At 37.7% G+C, this 24271-nt stretch overlaps 3 protein-coding genes across 6 annotated transcripts; 2 read left to right on the forward strand and 1 right to left on the reverse strand.

Annotated features, from left to right (window-relative positions):
• Positions 1–465: 465 nt before the first annotated feature.
• On the reverse strand, positions 466–4899 carry LOC141841744 (protein FAR1-RELATED SEQUENCE 6-like). 4 transcript variants are annotated; one of them, XM_074729940.1, is made up of 6 exons: positions 4800–4899; positions 2063–4182; positions 1786–1896; positions 1378–1488; positions 1152–1220; positions 466–1076 (listed from the first exon to the last, which is right to left on the reverse strand). In XM_074729940.1, exons 2-6 carry the CDS (start codon positions 4160–4162, stop codon positions 1038–1040), a joined length of 2430 nt encoding a protein of 809 aa, XP_074586041.1. In that variant the 5' UTR covers positions 4163–4182; positions 4800–4899; the 3' UTR covers positions 466–1037. The 4 variants fall into 4 exon arrangements, with proteins under 4 accessions (XP_074586041.1, XP_074586042.1, XP_074586039.1 ...); XM_074729941.1 differs by having other exon boundaries at positions 466–1067; positions 2063–4190; XM_074729938.1 differs by having other exon boundaries at positions 2063–4190.
• A 7864-nt stretch (positions 4900–12763) lies between these two features.
• On the forward strand, positions 12764–13934 carry LOC141841426 (putative carboxylesterase 18). Its single transcript, XM_074729601.1, has one exon. The coding sequence runs from the start codon at positions 12804–12806 to the stop codon at positions 13875–13877; it is 1074 nt and encodes a 357-aa protein (XP_074585702.1). The 5' UTR covers positions 12764–12803; the 3' UTR covers positions 13878–13934.
• An 8751-nt stretch (positions 13935–22685) lies between these two features.
• On the forward strand, positions 22686–23807 carry LOC141840552 (putative carboxylesterase 18). Its single transcript, XM_074728579.1, has one exon. It carries the CDS (start codon positions 22734–22736, stop codon positions 23805–23807), a length of 1074 nt encoding a protein of 357 aa, XP_074584680.1. The 5' UTR covers positions 22686–22733.
• Positions 23808–24271: the final 464 nt, after the last annotated feature.

A 24271-nucleotide genomic window follows, 5' to 3' on the forward strand; every position in this document is an offset into this window, starting at 1 on the left:
CAAATTTCTAAAGGCCCCCCATCGGTTGACAATTTACTAATGGAGGTCCCGGATTTTTATTTCTAGAACCGTCTATTTATTAATCTCCTGTAGTAATTTTAAATATACCCATGCGATTAATTCTGGTGTGAAAAAAACAATTTTAATAATTTTAAAAACGACTCTACTCCCATTTAAATTTCAATTACAATTGTTTTAACAAAAATCAAGTTTTAATATTAGCTGGTTTGGCGATTATAAGAAAACTTTAAAAATCGTAGAGATACAGATTCACTTATCGAAATATAATTTATACGCACTCAAACATCGACCTCCAAAACATTCAACGCTGAGAGCCCTTGTTTATCACTATTGTTATGGAAAGGTTTAGTCTTCTCCCCCTACATAACTCATCTCACAAAAACTGATTTTCCTGCACAATTGAGATTAGAATTACCAGATACCATAAAGAAAGATGGTTCAGGAATATAACTATGGACAATAATGATGTACTCACCAATTCCTAAACAATACAAGTTCCATACATACAGTGTATGCCATTAACTGAAAAACCGGGTTGGCTTAACAACACAATAAAGAAGTTTAGGAACAGATACACACCCCCTTGTATTTTTTTTTTCTAGCTAGTCAATGATATAAACAAAATTTCTTTTAAGATGGTGCACTCCATTTCTAAATCACAACCTTGTTCTTAGGGAGCACATGATAGCAAGGGCCTATGCATTTGAATCCACCCATCCCACCAATTGCTAACACCTTGAGTAGATCTTTCAACTTGTCGGACCGATTTAATTGGATGCTTTGCTCCCAAAAAGCCCTTCTTTATCGCTACGCCAAATGTAGAAAAGAGTGGCTCCAACAGCAGAATGAGTATCAAGAAAGGTTGTGGTTGTTGTAACACCCATAAAATCGATTACACTATTTGATGGTTGATTCAAATATCATGTGATTAACAACCAGCAGTTTTTGGAGTGGGAACAATCATGTTGGGTAACTTCATAATTTATGTAGAGTTTAGTGTCGGCATGTTGCGCTGTCTAGCCAGTCCATCCAGGTGCATTTGGTGTCTGAGTCTCCTGCATGTTCAGCAGATCAAACTTCGGCAACAAAGTTAACGCGAAAATAATGACAAGAAAGCTAGTTAAGTGAACCTGCAGCATTTGCTGATAGATCCACTGAGCTCTTGGTTGCCCTTCAACAGCTTGGTGATCAAATTGACCCTACAGTGCAAACATTACTCCATGAGACATGCAAGAATCATGGTACAACAAGAGAGTGCATGCTGCTGAGTCTTCGAAAAGCAACAAGTGAAACAAATTGATCATTTCTGTTTTCGGACAAGGTGGAACACAGTTTTCATCGGCCAGGCATACAAACCTGGAACATCCCACCCAATGGTATCCTCGATTGATCATTGCCTTGATGTGTGTGGTTCAGTTGTGGTCCATAATGGCAGCCAAGTGAAAAATCACTTGGGCTCACCTCTGCCTGCATTATATTATCAATCTTATGATCAAGTACGTTCTTCAGTTCAAAAGCGTATGTCAGAATATACTAGATATTACGAAATGGATGGTTCTGGGCACAAAGCCTCCAAGAATTTAAGGTCGTCTTAGCTTTTCTAGAAACAGAATACCATATCTGTAACCAAAATCCTTAAATGTCAAGTTGTTCAGTGCCTCAATTATTGTACTACGGCACACTCATAGATGGTGTTTCATAGTTAATGTATGAATTTCAAAGTGATGTTAGCTTATGAGTTCCTGTTGTGATTTTGGCATTTACCAGCGCAGTCAAGCTTTCTTGTACATCGATATCTGCCACTGCATTCGAAGCAGAAGGAAAGGAAAGATTCATCCCACTATGATCTCGAGAAAGTAGGGTTTCTTGATCATCCTGTGCGTAATATAGACAGAAATGTTATATTTACAAAAGAAAACAACAGAAATGTCATATTTACAATACAGTGAAATGACAATATTTAGAAAAGTGAAAGTTGTTCACCTTATAACTCAGCTCCATTATCCTATTTAAATTAATATTAAAGAGTAAGGCAGTATACCTTTCTTTTGGGAGGCCGACCTCTCCGTTTCATTTGCGACAAAATTTGCACATTGCCAGCCCTAGAAGTTGCTACTTCTACCTCTTCAGTATCATCAATTGTCCTTGTTTCAGTGGGAACAATCTTAACATCTATGTTTCCAAGATTATTATCATTCGATAGAAACTTCTCGACCTCCTTTAGCAACTTTAGAGACAGATGGTATTTGTCACTGGATACCACACCATTATCTAAAAGTTGAAGGCAACATCTGGCCAAATTGTCATAGCGCTCCCATCGATTATTTCCAACCAACTCATCGCTCGGATAAGACACTGGATGCAATACCCTTATGTACTTTTTCCAGCGGTCAATTATGTAATGAGATGGAATCTCATATATCTGATGTAACTTAAGCACAGATAAAGCATGCCTACACAGAATGCCACTGGTTTGGAAAGAACCACAACAACATTGGACCTCAAGTTCATGTGCTTTGTAAATAACTTTAAAATCTCTGTAATCTGTGGGGTTACTGTCCTCCAAGAGAAGAGATTCCTTGATCCCATAAGTTGAAGTTGGGCCATCTTCACTGATCAATGAAACATTACAATATATTGTAGCCTTCAGCTCATCTTGGAACTGTTTGAATTTGTTGTAAGTATAAAGATCAACAAGTTGCCTCTCCATGTAAAATTTAGACACGAGATTTGGGTTTTTGTTAAATGACTCCAATTCAGCTTGAGCTTCCTTCTCATATTTGCTCTGTAATGCAACCTCATAAATGCTTAAAAATTGCTTTAAGGAAGTTTCAGGATACACAAATCCATCAAAAAATGAACTCAAGCATGTGTTGCGTTCACTACAAGTTAAACCTGCCCAAAATGTGCCTTTCAGATAGCTAGGTATCCAAGAATGTCTATTTTCATACAACCAATTTAGCCATTCATTGGCTTCAAGCCCAAAATCTTTAATCATTCTTTTCCAATCCTTTTCCAACTCATCAGTGGTGTACGAGTCATGGACTATCTTCTCTAGTGTCTTCTTTATGGAAGTGCAATTTTCTTGTTCTCTAAAGTGCATTGGAAACTTTTTCATCACTTGCCAAAGACAAAGACGATGATGAACTCCTGGAAAAGCCTTTGCCATTGCCTCCTTAATAGCTACACACTGGTCGGATATAAATGAATCTGGTTGTCTTGACATGCATGCCAACCATGCCTTAAATAACCACAAGTAGGTCTCAAATGTCTCATCTGACACCAAGCCACATCCAAGCAAAACTAACTGGCCATGATTGTTAACACCAAGAAATAGAACAAGAGGAACATCAAATTTGCATGTTAAGTAGGATGTATCAAGCAAAACCACATCCCCAAAAAACTTGTATGTTGCCCTTGATACAGCATCAACCCAAAACACATTCCTTAATCGTCCTTCCTCATCCAAATCCATGGAATAGAAGAAGTTTGCAAATCTCTTCTGCATGTGTGTAAAGAATTGGTAAATGGCAGAAGCATCACCATCATGAAGCATCAAATGCCCTCTTTCACCAGAGTTTCTTAGGTTTTTATCACCAAAAGACACATCTTCAACTAGTTTGAGAGAGGGCGATTGGAACCTCTTGAGTCTTCTTATCGGGATCTTCCCATTGTTCTCATCATGTCTTGGTGAAGAATAAGGAAATTTTTTCCTGCGCTTCTTCAACTCAACCTTCAAGGGGTCCATTGGATGGTTGTGTTCCAAAATAGCTTTCTTTACATGTAACAAACCATCAGCCCGCAACTTCAACAGGATTGTAGCTGGACAATTTGTTTTAGCTGTAGGCCTACACAAGTAGCTAGGATCATCAGTTCGCCCCTTGCCTCCTCTAGAACAAATAAATTCCACAGATTGGTACTGACCGAACTTGTTATAATTTGTTCTTTTTAAGCGTGCACTAAATCCCATTAGTCGTGCATATTGCCTGTAGAAATCCAAAGCATCCTCATAAGACTTAAATTTCATCCCAACCACAGGAGTCTTATCATCCTCCACATTTGCTATGTTATTCCCACAAACAGATTCATAATTGTCCAGTTTCTCATCCAATACACTGCCCATAAAAGATTCATCGCCCATCTCTTCCAACAGTGAAAAACCTGAAAACCTTCAACAACAACATCAAATGAAGTCCCAAAAAACAAACAAGAAGAAGCTTCAGTAATAAATAAAAAAGGAACCTGACACAAACCAACATGTGCAAATACTGAAACTGGACCTAAGTACACACGTAAACAAGAAAACATTACATTGCGACTGGTCTCGTACAGGGAGGACGAACATAAAGTGATTTACGAAGAACTGAAATGATGCAAAAGAAGTAGCAACTTTAAACAACTATCTTATGTACAACTCAACTGATCTGCTCCATTCTAGGATAAGGTACAACGCATGCTTGGAAATTTCTAAACTAGTTTGGTTTTGGAACAATGACTCGCTCCATTATGAATCAATCATATGGAAATACAAACGCTAGAGATCAGGCTGCGCACATCTGAGCACTGTGCCAGTGGTTCCAGAGCACGACGCCAGCGCACAGACCTTACTTGGTTACGATCCAAAGAACTCAATAACAAGCCAAAGGTTGTAGAGTTCTTCGGATTGGGACCGGCATAGGCCAATTCCGGCAGATCTATCGCCAGGCAGAAGAGGAAAGAAAAAACACGAGCAGCATCAGCTGAGATGATAAATAATAGCGCAAGAACGAGAAGAGTACTTGTCCGTCCTCCGGAGCCCCTCCCCAGTATCGCAGCTGCCTATCGCCGGGGTTGGTCCGCCCGGTGACGCTGCGGAGAAAAGACCGATGGCGAGGACGACGACATGACCCCGGGATTGAAACCATTTCAGGTCCGGATTTAGGTGGTTTTAGATCCATCAGACGTGCACTAATCTTGAAGTGGGACTGGGAGTTTGGGTGATGGATGGAATGTTTCCATTTTGCACCTGAAGTTTACCGTTTCACAAAATGCCTCTCCAAAGTTTAAAAATAAATTTCAGTTTGCCCAACGCTTTATAATTTATTTTGTGAATTCCGATTTTTGTATATAATTTTAATTTAAATGTACAATCTAAATAATTCTAATCGAATTTGAATTTACATCATTTTAAATTATAATTTAATTTTATTATTTATATTTTTGAACAATCAAAGTCAAATATTATTTATTTTTTAAATTCATTTAAATTTAAATTTAAATATTAATATTTTTCATATTATTCAAATTCATTTCCACCCCAGTACAGCTCAGCCTTATGGGTTCGGTTTAATGAAATGGGGCCCATAAGACTTCTCCGTGGAGCATAGAGATGCAACGAGCATTCCATGTGAGGTGTAGGACTTGTAGGGGCATCATAGTTATTGCGCTTAGTTTCATCTTCTGTAAAAAAGTAGAATCTGTCACCTTAACGGCTCTATACGGTCGGCCTCACGACCATCTGTGAAGAGATAAATTGAGAAACCTCAGGATTTATGGTAGGCAGTGGTATCAGTATTCTAAGTAACCATGATTTAAATTAATAAAAAAATTTGTAAAATCGATTTAAAAATTAATAAAATTATACAAGTTTTATGTAGAATCGATTTAAAAATTAATTAAATTATAAAAATTAGATACTTGATTTTTTTAAAAAATAATGATAGCTAACTCATATCACTGAAAACAGAGCCCAATTGACGATCCGAGATATTTGGGGAAAAGGTTATAAGATTTGGCAGTAACATAACAGAAAAGCATTATTATATAAAGATTTGAATTTCAGAATTTAAAATTTTAAAAGACTCTTAAAAACTATTTGATGGTATTAATGAGTAAATATGATGAAATTAAATCTTTTAATAAGTTTATATATTACAACAACAACAACAACAACAACCAAGCCTTATCCCACTAAGTGGGGTCGGCTATATGGATCCTTTTACGCCATTGAGCTCTATCTCCTATTATATCATCATTTATATTTAAATAAATTTTATCTTGTTTTATTGTTGCTAACCAAGTCTTTTTTGGTCTACCTCGTCCTCGTTTGATATGCGTATTTGTTATAGTTTCACACCGCCTAACTGGAGCATTTATCGGTCGTCTAAGTACATGTCCGTACCACCTTAAACGTGTCTCACGGAGTTTTCCCTCAATAGATGCAACTCCAACTTTCTCTCTAATGCTCTCATTTCTTATTCTGTCCATCTTCGTATGTCCACACATCCATCTTAACATCCTCATCTCCGCAACTCTCATCTTTTGCTCATGTGCTCGAGTCATAGCCCAACATTCAGCGCCATATAACATGGCAGGTCTAATTGCCGTTTTATAGAACTTTCCTTTAAGTTTTAGAGGCACTTTACGATCACATAAAACACCTGATGCTCTCCTCCACTTCAACCATCCTGTTTGTATTCTATGTAAGACATCTCTCTCAATCCCTCCATCGGCTTGCAAAAATGATCCTAAATATTTAAAACTCTCAGTTTCAGACAACTCATCATCTCCTATTTTAATACTTGTCTCACTACGTTCAATATTGCTAAACTTAAATTCCATATATTCTGTCTTTACTCTACTAAGCCTAAAACCTTTCTCTTCTAGTGTTTCTCGCCAAGATTCTAATTTAGCATTTACTCCCTCACGTGTCTCATCTACCAATACAATATCATCTGCAAACAACATGCACCATGGTACGGTATCTTGAATATGTCCAGTAAGTTCATCCATGATTAGTGTAAAAAGATAAGGACTTAGAGCTGACCCTTGATGTAACCCTATCTTTATTGGGAATGCTTCAGTTAATCCGCCTGAAGTCTTCACTCTAGTCGTTACTTCCTCATACATATCCTTAATTAGGTCAATATATACTACGCTAACACCCCTCTTTTCTAGAATTCTCCATATAATTTCCCTTGGGACTCTATCATAAGCTTTTTCTAAATCAACAAATATCATATGTAGATCTTGCTTTTGCTCCCGATACTTTTCAATTAGTTGCCTGAGAAGATGTATAGCTTCTATTGTCGACCTACCAGGCATAAACCCAAATTGATTTTCGGTGACCATAGTCTCTTTCCTTAATCGTTTTTCTATTACTCTTTCCCAAAGTTTCATGGTATGACTCATTAATTTAATGCCCCTATAATTTGCACAATTTTGTACGTCCCCCTTATTCTTATATAAGGGAATTAGAGTACTTACTCTCCATTGATCTGGCATTTTCTTTGTTTTTAATATCATGTTAAATAATTTTGTAAGCCATTCAATACCTTGTTTCCCTAAGCACTTCCATACCTCTATCGGGATATCATCTGGTCCAACGGCTTTTCCATTTTTCATTCCGTTTAAAGCTTGTTCTACTTCTGAAATTTGAATTCTACGGTAAAAATTTAAATTTCTATACTCATTTGACCTGCTTAAATTACCTAAGTTAAGTTGATCACCTACACCTTCATTAAAAAGTTGATGAAAATACCTCTTCCACCGCTCTTTTATTTCTCCATCATTTACTAATACCCTATTGCATTCATCTTTAATACATCTTATTTGGCTAATATCTTTTGTCTTCCTCTCTCTCACTTTAGCTATTTTATAAATGTCTTTTTCTCCTTCTTTTGTATCCAATTTTTGATATAACTGCTCAAAAGTTGTATTTTTAGCTTCATTCACTGCTTTTTTAGCCTCTTTCTTAGCTAATGTATATTTTTTTAAATTTTCTTCATTCTTACAAATATATAATTTCTTATAGGCTATTCGTTTTTCCTTCACTTTTTCTTGTACTTTCTCATTCCACCACCAAGATTCTTTACTTGGTGGTACATGCCCCTTTGACTCGCCGAGTATACTCTTGGCTATTATTTTCAGCTTTGATACCATTTTATCCCATGTCGTAGTAGGGTCACCGTATACTTCACCTAATACTTGTCCTTCTACCTTCTCCTTAAATATGTTTTGTTTCTCATCCTTCAACTTCCACCACTTAATTCTAGGAGTAGTGGATATTTTCTTTTTATGGATATTATGCTTAAGACGTATATCCAATACTACTAACCTATGTTGGGTAGTTAAACTTTCTCCAGGAATGACCTTACAATCTTTACAAATCTTTCTATCCCTCTTCCTAACCATAAGAAAGTCAATTTGCGATTTATTATTCCCGCTTTTAAATGTGATCAAGTGTTCTTCTCTTTTCTTAAAAAACGTATTAGCTAGTATAAGATCATATGCTATCGCAAAATCCAGTATAGTTTTACCTTCCTCATTTCTTGTTCCAAACCCATAATCCCCATGCACCCTCTCATATTCCTCATTTTTCACTCCAACATGTCCATTTAGATCACCTCCTATTAAAACCATTTCATTTGATGGAATATTTTGTAATACTTCATCTAGGTCATCCCAAAACCTTGATTTAGTATTTTCATCTAATCCTGCTTGAGGTGCATATACACTAATTACATTTATAGTGTCTTTCTCCACTACTATTTTGAGAGCTATAATTCTATCCCCCTTTCTATTTACTCCTACAACTTCATCCTTTAACGAACTATCTACAATAATACCAACTCCATTTCTTGTTTTACTCTTCCCTGTGTACCATAACTTATAACCCGAGTTCTCTATTAACTTTGCCTTTTCGCCTACCCATTTTGTCTCTTGTACACACAAAATACTAATTCTTCTCCTAATCATCGTATCTACTACCTCCATTGTTTTACCAGTAAGGGTTCCTATATTCCATGTTCCAAATCTTAGACTATTAATTTTCCTATAATTTTTATTCTTACCCAACCTATGGTGTGAGAACTTTTGCTCATTTAACACTACACCCAAGTTCTCATGGAGATGTAGCGGTCCTTGCCGAGACGTTACAGTCGGACCCTGCAACGCGTTCCTTCCGGGGAACATCCTAGCATTAGCACAATAGTTTAATGGATCCATTCATGAGTGTTTGCCTTAGTTTAACGCTGGCTGGCAACCTAACGCAACCCTCCTCCTTTATCCGGGCTTGGGACCGGCAATGATAAGGTAAACTTATCACAGGCGGAGTTAATAAGTTTATATCAAATTATTTATGAAAATTTTTAAATTTATAATTTTTAATTCAAGCCAAGGAATTCTGATTTAATTTAATAAATTTTGACACCTCAAAAATACTAAATCAAATTAATTACACTTTATGTGAATTTTGTAATCTTAATAGAGAACTTTGAGTTTTTAAAATTAACATGATTTTAAAATATTTTAAGAATTAGCATACAGACACCTTATCCCCGCAGCCAGGGACAACACTCCACACATGCCACACAACCAACCCTGCTAAAGTAACGAACATCTGTACCGAAGACATCTCACAGAACCAGGTAGGCATACCAGCCCCTAACCCACCTCCCAGTTAGGGCAAAGGCAGGACCAACACACCAGACCAACTCCTGCAGACCCACCGGATACCTCACAACTAACAGGGAAGTAGTCTTGTCCACATATTGGGAGCATGAAAATTTTAACAGTTAATGGATAAATTATAAGCAATCAACTATTGATCACAAATTAAACTCAATTATTTTGGAAAGAACTCGAGCACGTAGATTTAACTTTCAATAACATCTAAAAGGTACCTCTAACTTTTTTTTTTATTTATCAAATGACGGGTTTATTTTCTAAAATACTTTCCCCTTAAAAAAACTGATAATAAATTTAAAAAAAAATAACTCAAAACTCGATTGATTGTCACCACGACTGTCACGGTGATTTTACCTCGGACTAGTAGAAGAGCTACCAGGTAGTCTCAACCAACGGCCACGACGACTAACAGAGGTTGTCCACTTGTCGGTCGAAGTCATACTTGATTTTACCGTTGTCGATATGATTTTTTTAGTCGTGTAAACTAGAGATCTTGTGTTAAACTTTGTTTAGTAGTCAACATTTTAAAATTATTTTTTATCAGAATAAATTAATTTATAATATATTATAAGTAAAAATTAATTCATGAATGGTTGATTAATTAAAAAAATATTTTATGATTGCACCCTAACTCTGAGACAAATGAAGTTCACTGAGATTTGAAGGAGGAGAAGATAGTGCCCTCGGGGCATAGTGAGCAGAGTTGTTTAAATGGACAAGAGTTTAATCTTGTCGAAGTCGAAGTAATATCCTCTTCTGTTATGATCAATTGTAATTTCCTGATTTACCTCTTTACAGATGATTATAAGACCGATCGTGTGACACCGCTGAAATAACGAATTTCATCTTTATCTCAACGAAAGAGGAGAAGATATTGCCACTTGTGTCGTTAAATCTCATAGCTAGCACTTCTTTTTGGTTAGTTTCGCATTAATGCCTCGTATACAAATAATTTGGATGGAAATTATCAAATATATATGCAGTTGGATTTCTCGATTGATAATTATGGGGGAAAAATTCTTGTTCATAAGACATATTAGAGATTCACTCTTCAGATCCAATGAGAACGTTTTCGAAGAAGATAAATACATCAATAAATGTTGAAATAATGGAAGTTTGGCGATCCACCGATTAAATTAAATGATATATATATATAATAAATGTTGAAATAATAAAAGTTTGGCGATCCACCGATTAAATTCAATGATATATATTAAAATAATAGAAGTTTGGCAATCTACGGACTAAATTAAATGCTATATATATAGATATGATAAATTAAATGCTATATATATAGATATGATATTGATATGCTGTGTGTTTTCTCGTGCTCGCAGCATCTGTAATTGAGTACGTGTCAGGATGAGTCAGAGTATTCGAAAGTAATTTGGATGCCCTGTCCATTCAGTCATTAAAATTGATTTATGAGCAATTATAAATTATATGAAAAATGTAGCATGAAACTCAACACACTTTATGCAATGAGTTCCACATCCATGCTGTGAGGTCCATATTTTTCATATAGTGTATCATTTTTCTTAATTTATTGTGTACCTGTGTGCGCAACGTTGGTGACTGAGTGCACGTAACGTTCGTGATTGGGTGTGGTCTGAGTGAGTCGGAGTCATCTGAAAGTGATCTGGACGTCCCACCCACTCAGTCACGAACGTATATTGCACACGGGAAGACGGGTAACATAACGAAACGATATTTTTTATATATAGAAAAATACACTTATCAACGTCAAAACATATTGTTATTTGCAAGTTACACTCTTAGAATTTGATGTAATGGTATGAGATAAGGCGTATTCCCAAGTGAGTCACCACACTAAAAGTCATTAGGTTTTTTGAATTTATTTAATGGATAAAATATGAGATCGGATTGTTGATCATCCCTCTCGAAATTAATAAACTAGTAGAACTGAATATCTGACTTTTATATGCAAGTTACGCTTGCAAATTTTGACCATCCTTCTTTGCCTTCACTTTTTCAATGCGTGACTCCGTACGTCCACACCAAGAAGTTCCATCACAATTATTGTGCTGCGTTTGCTTGGATGGGTAAGCGTTAACTAGAAGAAGAAGAATAGACTTTTCTTTTCCTTCACTAAGAAGAAGACACAACCATGACAACGATGACGACCAAGAAGAGTATGCTTTTCTTTTCCTTCCTTCAGAGAATTCTTATTTTTTTAATTTTGTTTTCTATCTAAAACTTCTAGTCCTATGTGGTGCTCGCCACTTTACGCTATCGCACACCAACCTCCCTTTGTTTTTCGAAATAGGACCGACCTCGTAGCCTAGCCAGCTTCATAGTCCTTGCCTAAAAAACGAAGGATACAATTGTAATTTTAACTTTTTATATTGATTTTTTAATTTTAATTTGATTTCAAATAAATTAAAGCAATTCCTTTCAAATTTACTTGTGTGGGAGCCCTTTGTTCCCTCCCAAACTCCCGATAAAATTCATTATGGCTCCTTGAGTTCTATACCAATTTACGGAAACCCTTTCGTTATTTTGGGGTAAATAGCCCTTAGATTTTCGTCTTTCTATCTAAACGACCGATGGCGGTGGTGGTGGAATGGTAGTGTAGGTGTTGCTTTCGTAGAGTTTTATTAGTTGAGATGAAAACTAATAATGGTCATGGGGTTTCATTTAATTCCCATTTTGAATTTGCCATTTGTGATAGATCATCATCAAGAAACAACCTAACACCAAAATTACTCACGTGAAACCTCTAAAATAACTAAAACTTAATGAAAAGTACCCTTTTTCTATTACCAAATTTGTTAATCATGGACCTTTCAATTTTTTGTTAGATGGTAAATATGAGATTATGCTAAAATGATAGGATTAAATTTTTTACTTAAATTCAAATGAAAAATCTAGGCTAACTAGTTATTGATTTTTTGCCTCTTCTATTTTTTATTAGAATTACCATTATTTTAATTTCAAAATAAATTATTCCTTATAATTTATATTTTAAGGAAATAAAAGGTAGACATATATTTAAAGTAATGGATATTAATATTTTAAAATTAAATTTAGTTTTGTTGGTTTAGTTTCTAGCCAATTACATTTACTTCATTTAAATATTTTTTGAAAAAAAATATCTTTTAAAATACAGAAATATGAGTAAAAGTGGTAAATATCTATTTCATTTAATTGATATTTTAGAAAAAGAAAGAAAGAAAGGAAGCCAACCGACACGTGTCCTTCCTTTACGTGCTGATCACGTGATCTGGGTGTTTATTTACGGTTAATCTCCACCACATGAGCGTGAACCAATCACACTCCTTTTTTCCTTCCCTTTCCCAACGGACGGAAACAAGATGACGGAAATCGATCCTTCGCTAGCGAAGCCCCGCCCTGGCGCCGCCTCCCTCAAGCTCCCGTGGAAGACGCGGATCTCCGTCGCTGCCCTTTCCGCCGTCACCGATTTCTGCCGCCGCTCCAACGGCTCCCTCAACCGCTCCCTCCTCTCCTTACTCGACGCCCGCACTCCGGCCTCCGCGACCCCCGTCCGAGGCGTCCGCACCGCCGACGTCACCGTCGACCCCTCCCGCAACCTCTGGTTCCGCCTCTTCGTCCCTAGCTCCGGCGAGTCCCTTCCCGTCATCGTCTTCTTCCATGGCGGCGGCTTCGCCTTTCTCTCCCCTGACTCCCGTATATACGACGCCGTCTGCCGCCGGATCTGCCGTAAGACCCAAGCCCTGGTGCTGTCCGTTAACTACCGTCGTTCCCCGGAGCACCGCTACCCGGCGCCGTACGAGGACGGGGCGGACGTCCTTCGATTCCTAGACAGGAATGGGCTGGCGACCGCTGACGCTGCTGCCGCGGGACTGGCGGATCTCTCCAGCTGCTTCCTGGCGGGCGACTCCGCGGGAGCGAACATCTCGCACCACGTCGGGCGGCAGTGGGCGGCGGGCGCCTGGGAGCGAATACGTTTGGCGGGGATGGTGCTGATCCAGCCGTTCTTCGGCGGGGAGGAGCGAACGGAGGCGGAGCTACGGTTGTCGAAAGCTCCGGTGGTGTCGGTGGAGCGGACGGACTGGATGTGGCTGGCGTTCCTGCCGGAGGGGGCGGACAGGGACCACGAGGCGGCGAACCCGTTCGGGCCGAGGGCGAAGGGGGAGCTGGAGGCGGCACTGCCGGAGGCGCTGGTGGTGGTGGGGGGATTCGACCCGCTACAGGACTGGCAGCGGAGGTACTACGAGGGCCTGCGGGCTAGGGGGAGGGCAGCGCGGCTGGTGGAGTACCCGGAGGCCATCCACGCCTTCTACGCCTTCCCGGAGATCAAGGAGTCGGCGGTCATCCTGGACGAAATCAAAGGCTTCATCGACGGCCTTCGAGTTCAATCCACCACCGAACAGAAGCATGGAGACGCCGGCGATGAAAATGAATAATAGCAGGCAGATAAATTTGTTTGCCCTAATTTAATAATTTCCAATATTTCAAATCCAGTTTCGTATTAAAGACAATAAAATAATATGCTCCGTATATGAAAAAGCACGTGCAAATCAAATGGTGCATTCGGGTTGCCCCAGCTCACAAGAGCGATGTGCGCAATGCATCTGTCACCCCATTAATTGCTTGCTTTGTTCCTATCCAAACAGGTCGTGTGCCAACTGCCAACACAAAAGAATGGGAACCTTTAATTGAAGACGCATTGGTGTATTTATTACCTTGTTCATGACTGGCAAGCAGGGTCAGCTAGCTAACTAATTGGAGTTCAACCATGCTGTTTTTCACTCTTGGTGTGATCCTTTTCGCCTCATTGCAGAAGCGTGTAGATGTGTATTTTTCTTGCCATGCTGCAGAACTCACTGCAAGTGGTGATGGTTACTTGAAGTACAAATTAAACAAATCTGTTTCTTGTAAGTTTCTGTTGTATGTAGAAAGGTTCAAGTCCTCAAGTGAAGCTTAAGCATTGAGTTTCTAAAGGTGACCTTAAGCATGACTTTTCTTGCTGCTCACCGCTAATCATCGGATGATAATGAAGCTCCGATTCCACATCCATAGATGTTCTCAAAGAGCTCTTCTCTAGCTGAAATCCAAATAGTCTCCTAGCTTAAATCCAAATAGTCTGAACTAGTTTCCTGCTTTTTGTTTTCTTTCTCAGCTATTTCCACCGAGGAATGTAATGTTTTGTCATAATTGGCCGGCATGTGGCACTGTCAATTGTTGATGATTGTCTATGGTCCAGATTAGATGCAGATGAGAACAGTGATGATGATGGCATGGATGGCGTATACAGCTCTTGTCCTTTCTGCAACCGATATATTGATAAAGATTGGGCACTCTCACGAGGGGGTGCTTGCAAGAAACCTAAAACAAGGAACAAGACGATACTATCAGAAGTCAAAGCAGCTAAATTTTGTCTCTTGGAAACTCAAACAAGTAATTGTCTCGACCAGTGCATTATCAGTGGATCATTATAAAAACTTTCCAATCATTTTTATAATCCATACACTAGTACCGCCAAAGAATGGCTAGGATTGGAAACCATGAAATTCTTCTGAATATTTCCTGTTAAAAAAATAATGTGAAAAAAGCAGGATTTCATATGTTTACCAACACCTTTAAGTTTCTTCATTAGTGAACTATTTCTATTTCATACACAACAATTTCAAGCTGTCAATTTTTCACCATCAAAAACATTTCATATAGCAATGATAAAATAGAATAAAATGGAGGATCCTGATGGATCATCTAGTGGGATAATACTTGATTGTAGTTATTATAAAACTATTTCATGTAGCTTGTTGCAAATAATAGCGTGATTGAAATCAATTCTCTTTGAATATATGCAACAAACTAAATGAACTTGAGATGATGTTAAGGGATGACATACTTGCAATTTTAGATACTACTTGAACCCAAATGGATTATCTATTTGCTATTGAAATTCAATTAACATAATAGTAAAATTGTTGCTGTGTGACTTAGAGGTCACGAGTTCGAGTCTTAAAAACCACCTCTTTCATAATAAGATAAAATTGCGTACAATAAAACCTTGCTCAAGACCCACATTGGTAGGAGCTTTGTGCCCTTTATCGAAATCAAATTAGATACTTGCATTGGATATTATTCTACCATCCGAGTGATACCCTAAAATGATGAACGGGGTACCAAGCTCATAGTCCATAGGTACCTGCAATTTGAAGTAAATCTGAATCCAATCCAAAGTCGATATATAATTACCTGAACCTGCAGGCACCTGAACCTTATTGAATGGATTGGTATCAGTAAATATCCATCCATTGATGAAACATAAAACACTAGTAAAGAAAACCTTTCAGGACATGGCAGCTTGTGACGAGATGGCATAATCAAACTTAACAGAAGCAGATGAAAACACTCCCTTCTTATGTCTCACCGGTTACTATAGGTCCAAATGACATAACTAATGATATCTCTTGCGTAAACTACTTTAAGAGAATAGGATCAAGACAAAACAAACACATAGGATATCAAATATGTATAGAGTGACATGTAGATAAAAAGGTCAGGACCATTATACCAAATATCAAAGCAGAATCTGTTCTTATAGCAGGTAAAACAGATGTTCTTGTCTGTTTGTTGTTTTTCTGCAGTGATTGAGGGGTTGTTGGATTAGCTGCCACAAGTGTCTCTAATTCCCATGTCATACCAAACAATTCATTCAAATAGCTTACCTGAATTTGAATGTGTACTACCCTGCACAGAAGCTTTGATGGAAGATTGAACAAGGGCATCTTCTGGTTAAGCTCCTGATTCATTGATGCTTCAAGCTGCAATACAGAAGGAAAAGAAATCAAACACAGTTATAAGCATCTACCTCAAATCATTCTACCAAATGGGAAATAAATCAATATAGCTGCTTTAATATAATTATCTCATAAACGAAAATCATCAAGAAAAAAAGGTTTCACTACATGCATAATGGAATTACAGATCAACTTGTTCAAAAGAACAAAGATGACATAACTAGCATCTGATGTGCAGTAAATCATTCAAACATGCACTATTTGAAATGATCAACATTGTAGTATCCTGCTGATGGAATATGAAACTTTTTCAGAAAAAAATAATTAAATGTGTGAGAAAATTGGGCTAGCTTTACTGAAAAAAAACTAGCTAGACAAACAAAGAGATTTAAAATCTTTCAAGTACCTGTTCCATATGACCCTGAGGAAAGTAATAAACTCTTTTTCCTACACAAGGCAGAGCAACCATAGGCCCAGCACATGCTTTCCATAGCTCAGTGTACAATACATCTTGAAAGCAACCTATACACAGAAACTCTATAACCAACTGAGGACATAAATCAAGGAATATGATGGTTGATGGTAGTACACAAGGAATTTCTAACCTAACTCACTCTGAAGCATTACAAACAAGCAATCAAAAAGTATCCTTACTGAAGGACATGTCTAGAAAACAGATGAACAATCTCATTTTGATGCATATATTAAATGTTGGAAATTGGGTTACATAACCAATAAACAAATAGAGACATTGATGGCTATTTTATGGGTAGACCATTGTAACCCAATTTCTTGAGTGAATGACAAATTAATATCCAAGACTATTCGAATTACAAAGGGTTGATGTAATTAAATCAGACAAAGATATGGACTTGAATATGAGTGAGGTTCATGGATGTTACGCGGCTCTTGCTGTAACAGAAAAAACTGGCACCGCTTATTCCACAAAAAGAGGAACTTGAATTAGCCCTCAAGCTGTGAACCATTTTCACTCGTTAAGTAACAAAGTTCGATATCTGTATGTTAGCCAAGATCGATCACTTTTAACAACTGATTTTCGAGATGCAAGGTTGCTTGGTATAGAACTGCGAACTAAGTTCGCATGAACAACCAATCATAGACCTGCTATAATGATTTAATTAATTATGGCAATTGTAGAAAAGGAAGCCAAAGAAACCAAGAGGACGAAGAAAGTAAGGCCATATACACGAATAAGTTTTAAATATTGAAGAAGACAATCGGGTTACTGTTACGAGAAACAGTTACTAAATATATTAGAAGGGCTATGAAAGAGTTACCTGAGGATGACCGACTTGGAGGCATCAAAGACATGAGAATAGACTGAAATTTATCAATTGACTGTTAAATTTTCTATATTTCCATTACGATAGGATCATTACACAACTCTCAAAATATTTCACAGTTGTGTCAATTTTAAAAACACAACTATCTAAGAGTATAGTTTCACTCAAGATGAAATAAAAATTAGAATGAATTTAATTTGAAGTATTTTTTTGAGATGCCTAAAGTCATCAATGAATTTTGATCAAAATTTATTGATGATCTAAACCTCATAATTACTTTAAACCAGTTCATTTCTCTCTTAGAAGTCTCTTGAGTGATAATAATGTCCTCAAACTTGCATTCCACAATCTAAATTAGGAGTTGTGAATTTTTAAAATCTTCACAATTCTGAAATAATTTGACATAAGCTCGTTAAAGGGCATAGATATATCATATTTACCCACCAACACCAAAGGAATATTCTTAAGACTCTTTTGGTTAGACCATATCAAGATTTTAAAATTCTAAACTTTCTAAGGTCATTAACAAATTTTGAGGAGTGTCTTAAGTGTCACCATACCCTTAGACATGAATTTCATATTCTAAATTGAGATATGTAGATTTTTTAAAACTCCACGACCTTAAGACAATTTGACATTAATTCATTAAAAGACTTAGGTCTTTCATACTTACTTACCAATTCTATCAAAGGGGTTTTAGGATTGCTTGATTTATACCATATTATGATTTTAAAATTCTGATATTGTAAAACTATCAGTGAGTTTTGAAATTCTAGCTCATACAATGTCAAGGGTTCTTAGGACTCTTAGTTCATATCATATTATATTAAACGAGGAGAGTCCTAAAAACTCTTTGATGATATTGGTAAATAAGTATTACAAGTCTAGGCCCTTTAATGAATTTATCTCAAATTATTTTAAAATTATAAAAATTATAAAAATTCACATCTCTCAACTATGCCATGAAATCCAAGTTATGAAGGTATGATTATACTCAAAAGACTCTTAGAAGTGTAATGATCTTTGTTTGAAATGAATCTAAAATTTTTAAGACTATCAATGAGTTTTTAGCTAAAACTCACTCATCACCTTCAATGTCTAGAATTTTAAAATCTTAATATGGTCTGAATCAAATGACTCCTAAAAACTCAGTTGTGCATTGATGAATAAGTACGACAGAACTAAGTCTTTTAATAAACTTATGTCAAATTGTCTTAAGATTGTAAAGATTTTAAAATTTCATAATTCTCTTCTGCATAAGGTGAAATTTGCCACCCAACGACTCACACGGTCGACCCTCTAACCATCTACGAGGAGGTAAATCGAGAAATTATAGTTGGTCATGACGGAGGAGGATATTGCTCAACTTCGTCGAGATTCAAACCCTTGTCCTCTTCTGCAAGTCTGCTCCGTTGTAACCAACTTAGCTATGCCTCGGAGGCAAAAAAAAAAAAAAATTCATAATTCTTCTGCAAAAAAGCAGAAGAATTATGATTTTTTTTTTTTTGCCTCCGAGGCATAGCTACAATGACATCGGTAAAAAAAAATTCATAATTCTCAATCCAAGCCTAGGAATCCAGATTTGATAGCATGATTATACTTAGGAAGCTCCTATAAGTATAATGAATTTGATTTGAAATAATTTTGAGATTTCTAAAATTATTAATAAGTTTTGACACCTCAAAAATACTAAATCAAATTAATTACACTTCTTATATTATTCTGAGTGAAATTATGTTTGTAGATATGAATTTTATAATCTTAATAGAGAACTTTGAATTTTTAAATTAAAATTGACATGACTTTAAAATATTTTAAGAATTATATAATGGTCTTGTCCACATATTGGGAGCATGGAATTTTTACAGTTAATTGATAAATTATAAGCAATCAATTATTGATCACAAATCAAACCAAATTATTTTAGAAATCAACTTATGAACTCGAGCACAGTGAATCACTATAGATTTAATTTTCAAAAACATCTAAAAGGTACCTCTAACTTTTTTTTATTTATCAAATGATGGGTTTATTTTCTAAAATACTTTTTCCTTTTAAAAAATTGATAATAATTTTTTTTTTTTAAAATAACTCAAAACTCAATTGATTGCCACCACGACTGTCACTATGATTTTACCTCCGACTAGTAGAAGGGCTACAAGGTAGTCTCAATCAATGACCACAACAACTAGAAGAGGCTGTCGGTCGAAGTCATACTTGATTTTACCGCTGTCGATTATGATCGCTTAGGCTGCGTTTGGTTTCAGAGACAGGGACACAAATACAGAGACAGAAATAGGATTTCTGTCTCCGCCCCGTTTGATTTTGAGAGACAGAGACAGAAATAAGATTTTTGTCTCCGTCTCAGACAGAATTTCTGTCAACTATCAAACTGGGGACACTGAAATGGAGACGAAGACAGAATTTCTACTCATCTCCGCTTCCGGCACCATCACGCCGCCGTCCGATCACCGCCGGCCGTCGGGCCGGGCGCGTTGGACACACAGTTCGCCGGCGCTCCGGTCGGTGCCGGATTCCGACCGGATTGTGGCGGAAATCCGACCGGAATCCAACCAAAAACAGAGCCCTGCGCGCCTCAGCCACTGTCTCTGTATTACCAAAATCAAACACGATACAGAGACCATTGTAAATGCGTCCCTATCTCCACTGTCTCTGTATTTCTGTCTCTGTATTTCTGTATTTCTTAAACCAAACGCAGCCTTAGCCATGTAAACAAGAGGTCTTGTGTTAAATAACTAATTTGATTCGTAGTCAACATTTTAAAATTATCTTCCATCGAAATAAATTAATCTATAATCTATCATAATTAAAAATCAATCTGTGAATAATTAATTAATTAAGAAAAATATTTTACGATTGCACTGTAACTCTTAGATAAATGAAGTCCACTGAGATTTGAAGGAGAAGGAGAAGATATTGCCACATGTGCCATTAATTAAATCTCATAGCTAGCACTTCTTTTTGGTTAGTTTCGCGCGCATTAATGCCTCGTAAACAAATAATTTGGATGGAAATTATCAAATATATATGCAGTTGGATTTCTCGATTGATAAATATGGGGAAAAAATCTTGTTTATAAGAAATATTAGAGATTGATCACAAAATTCACTCTTCAGATTCAATGAGAACGTTTTCTTCTTCTTTTTTTTTTTTAAGGAGAAGATAAATACATCAGTAAATGACATCAATAAATGTTGAAATAAAAAAAGTTTGGCGATCTACCGACTAAATTAAATGCTATATTTATATATATATAATAAATGTTCAAATAATAGAAGTTTGGCGATCCACCGACTCAATTAAATGATATATATTGAAATAATAGAAGTTTGCAGAAGAGTGCGGGCCAGGATGAGTGGAGTGCTCGAACTTAATTTGGACGTTTCATCCAGTCAATCATCAATATTGATTTATTATGTGCCTTCCCGTGTGTGTAACGTCGATGACTGAGTGCGCGTAATGTTCGTGATTGGGTACGGTCGGAGTGAGTCGGAGGCATCCGAAAGTGATCTGGACGTCCCGCCTACTTAGTCGGAAACGTATATCACACATGGGAAGATGTGCATGTAATATAACGAGACTATATATATAGAAAAATACACTGATCAACATCAAATTATATTGTTATTTGCAACTTTGATGCAATGGTATGAGATATGACATATTTCCAAGAAATCATAGTTTAATTCTCACATAAGACATATCTATCATGATTGAATTACTGGTGATATTGAGTCACCACCCTAAGAGTCATTAGGTTTTTTGAATTTATTTGACGGATAAAATATGAGATGGGATTGTTGATCATGATCTCTTCTCGAAATTAATCAACTAGTAGAACTGAATATCTGACTTTTATAAGCAAGTTACGCTTGCTAATTTTGACCATCCTTCTTTGCCTTCACTTTTTCAATGCGTGACTCCGTACGTCCACACCAAGAAGTTCCATCAGAATGATTGTGCTGCGTTTAATTGGATGGGTAAGCGTTAACTAAGTAGAAGAAGAAGAAGAAGAATAGGCTTTTCTTTTCACTAAGAAGAAGACATGACGACGACGATGACGACTAAGAAGAGTAGGCTTTTCTTTTCTTTCCTTCAGAGAATTTTTTTTTTTTATTTTATTTTTCTATCTAAAACTTCTAGTCCCATGTGGTGCTCGTCACTTTACGCGATCTTTTTCAAAATAGGACCGACCTCGTAGCCTAACTAGTTTCATAGTCCTTGCCGAAAAAAAAGAAGGATACAATTGTAATTTTAACTTTTTATATTGATTTTTTAATTTTAATTTGATTTCAAATAAATTAAAGCAATTCATTTCAAATTTACTTGTGTGGGAGCCCTTTTTTCCCTCCCAAGCTCCCGATAAAACTCATTATGGCTCCTCGAGTTCTATACCAATTTACGGAAACCCTTTCGTTATTTTGAGGTAAATAGCCCTTAGAATTTCGTCTTTCTATCTAAACGACCAATGGCGGTGGTGGTGGAATGGTAGTGTAGGTGTTGCTTTAGTAGAGTTTTATTAGTTGAGATGAAAACTAATAATGGTCATGGGGTTTCATTTAATTCCCATTTTGAATTTGCCATTTGTGATAGAGCATCATCAAGAATACCCTTTTTTCTATTACCAAATTTGTTAATCATGGACCTTTCAAATTTTTGTTAGATAGTAAATATGAGATTATGCTAAAATGATAGGATTAAATTTTTTACTTAAATTCAAATGAAAAATCTAGGCTACCTAGTTATTGATTTTTGCCTCTTCTATTTTTATTAGAATGAAATACCATTATTTTAATTTCAAAATAAATTATTCCTTATAATTTATTTTTTAAGGAAAATAAAAGGTAGACATATATCTAAAGTAATTGATATTAATATTTTAAAATTAAATTTAGGTTTGTTGGTTTAGTTTCTAGCCAATTACATTTACTTCTTTTAAATATTTAATTATATGAAAAAAAAAATTATCTTTTAAAATACAGAAATATGAGTAAAAGTGGTAAATATCTATTTCATTTAATTGATATTTTATAAAAGAGAAAGAAACGAAGCCAACCGACAGGTTCCTCCACGTACTGATCACGTGATCTGGATGTTTATTTACCGTTAATCTCCAACACATGAGCGTGAAACCAATCACACTCCTTTTTTCCTATCCTTTCCAAACGGACGGAAACCGCGCGCCAAGATGACGGAAACCGAGCCTTCGCAAGCGAAGCCCCGCCCTGGCGCCGCCTCCCTCAAGCTCCCGTGGAAGACGCGGATCTTCATCGCTGTCCTTTCCGCCATCATGGATTTCTGCCGCCGCTCCAACGGCTCCCTCAACCGCTCCCTCTGCTCCTTACTCGACTTCCGCTCTCCGGCCTCCGCGACCCCCGTCCGAGGCGTCCGCACCGCCGACGTCGCCGTCGACCCCTCCCGTAACCTCTGGTTCCGCCTCTTCGTCCCTATCTCCGGCGAGTCCCTTCCCGTCATCGTCTTCTTCCATGGCGGCGGCTTCGCCTTTCTCTCCGCTGACTCCAGTGTATACGACGCCGTCTGCCGCCGGATCTGCCGTAAGACCCAAGCCCTGGTGCTATCCGTTAACTACCGTCGTTCCCCGGAGCACCGCTACCCGGCGCCGTACGAGGACGGGGCGGACGTCCTTCGATTCCTAGATAGCAATGGGCTGGCGACCGCTGACGCTGCTGCCGCGGGACTGGCGGATCTCTCCAGCTGCTTCCTGGCGGGCGACTCCGCAGGTGCGAACATCTCGCACCACGTCGGGCGGCTGTGGGCGGCGGGCGCCTGGGAGCGAATACGTTTGGCGGGGATGGTGCTGATCCAGCCGTTCTTCAGCGGGGAGGAGCGGACGGAGGCGGAGCTACGGTTGTCGAAAGCTCCGGTGGTGTCGATGGACCGGACGGACTGGATGTGGCTGGCGTTCCTGCCGGAGGGGGCGGACAGGGACCACGAGGCGGCGAACCCGTTCGGACCGAGGGCGGAGGGGGAACTGGAGGCGGCACTGCCGGAGGTTATGGTGGTGGTGGGGGGATTCGACCCGCTACAGGACCGGCAGCGGAGGTACTACGAGGGCCTGCGGGCTAGGGGGAGGGCAGCGCGGCTGGTGGAGTACCCGGAGGCCATTCACGCCTTCTACGCCTTCCCGGAGATCAAGGAGTCGGCGGCCGTCCTGGACGAAATCAAAGGCTTCATCGACGGCCTTCGAGTTCAATCCACCGTCGAAAAGAAACATGGAGACGCCGGCGATGAAAATGAATAATAGCAGGCAGATAAATTTGTTTGTCCTAATTTAATAATTTCCAGTTCAACCTTCATATATTTGAATGGAAAAAAGGAACATTCAGTTCACCGGTGCTTTAAGGATGAAGAAAGATGAAAGACATCAATTAGTCATACCAAACAATTCATTCAAATAGCTTACCTGAAGTTGAATGTGTACTACCCTGCACAGAAGCTTTGATGGAAGATTGAACAAGGGCATCTTCTGGTTAAGCTCCTGATTCATTGATGCTTCAAGCTGCAATACAGAAGGAAAAGAAATCAAACACAGTTATAAGCATCTACCTCAAATCATTCTACCAAATGGGAAATAAATCAATATAGCTGCTTTAATATAATTATCTCATAAACGAAAATCATCAAGAAAAAAAGGTTTCACTACATGCATAATGGAATTACAGATCAACTTGTTCAAAAGAACAAAGATGACATGACTAGCATCTG

This window comes from Curcuma longa, chromosome 11 (assembly GCF_044706935.1).
Source record: "Curcuma longa cultivar G26 ecotype Majalengka, Jawa Barat chromosome 11, ITB_CL_G26_1.1, whole genome shotgun sequence".
NCBI lineage: Eukaryota > Viridiplantae > Streptophyta > Magnoliopsida > Zingiberales > Zingiberaceae > Curcuma > Curcuma longa.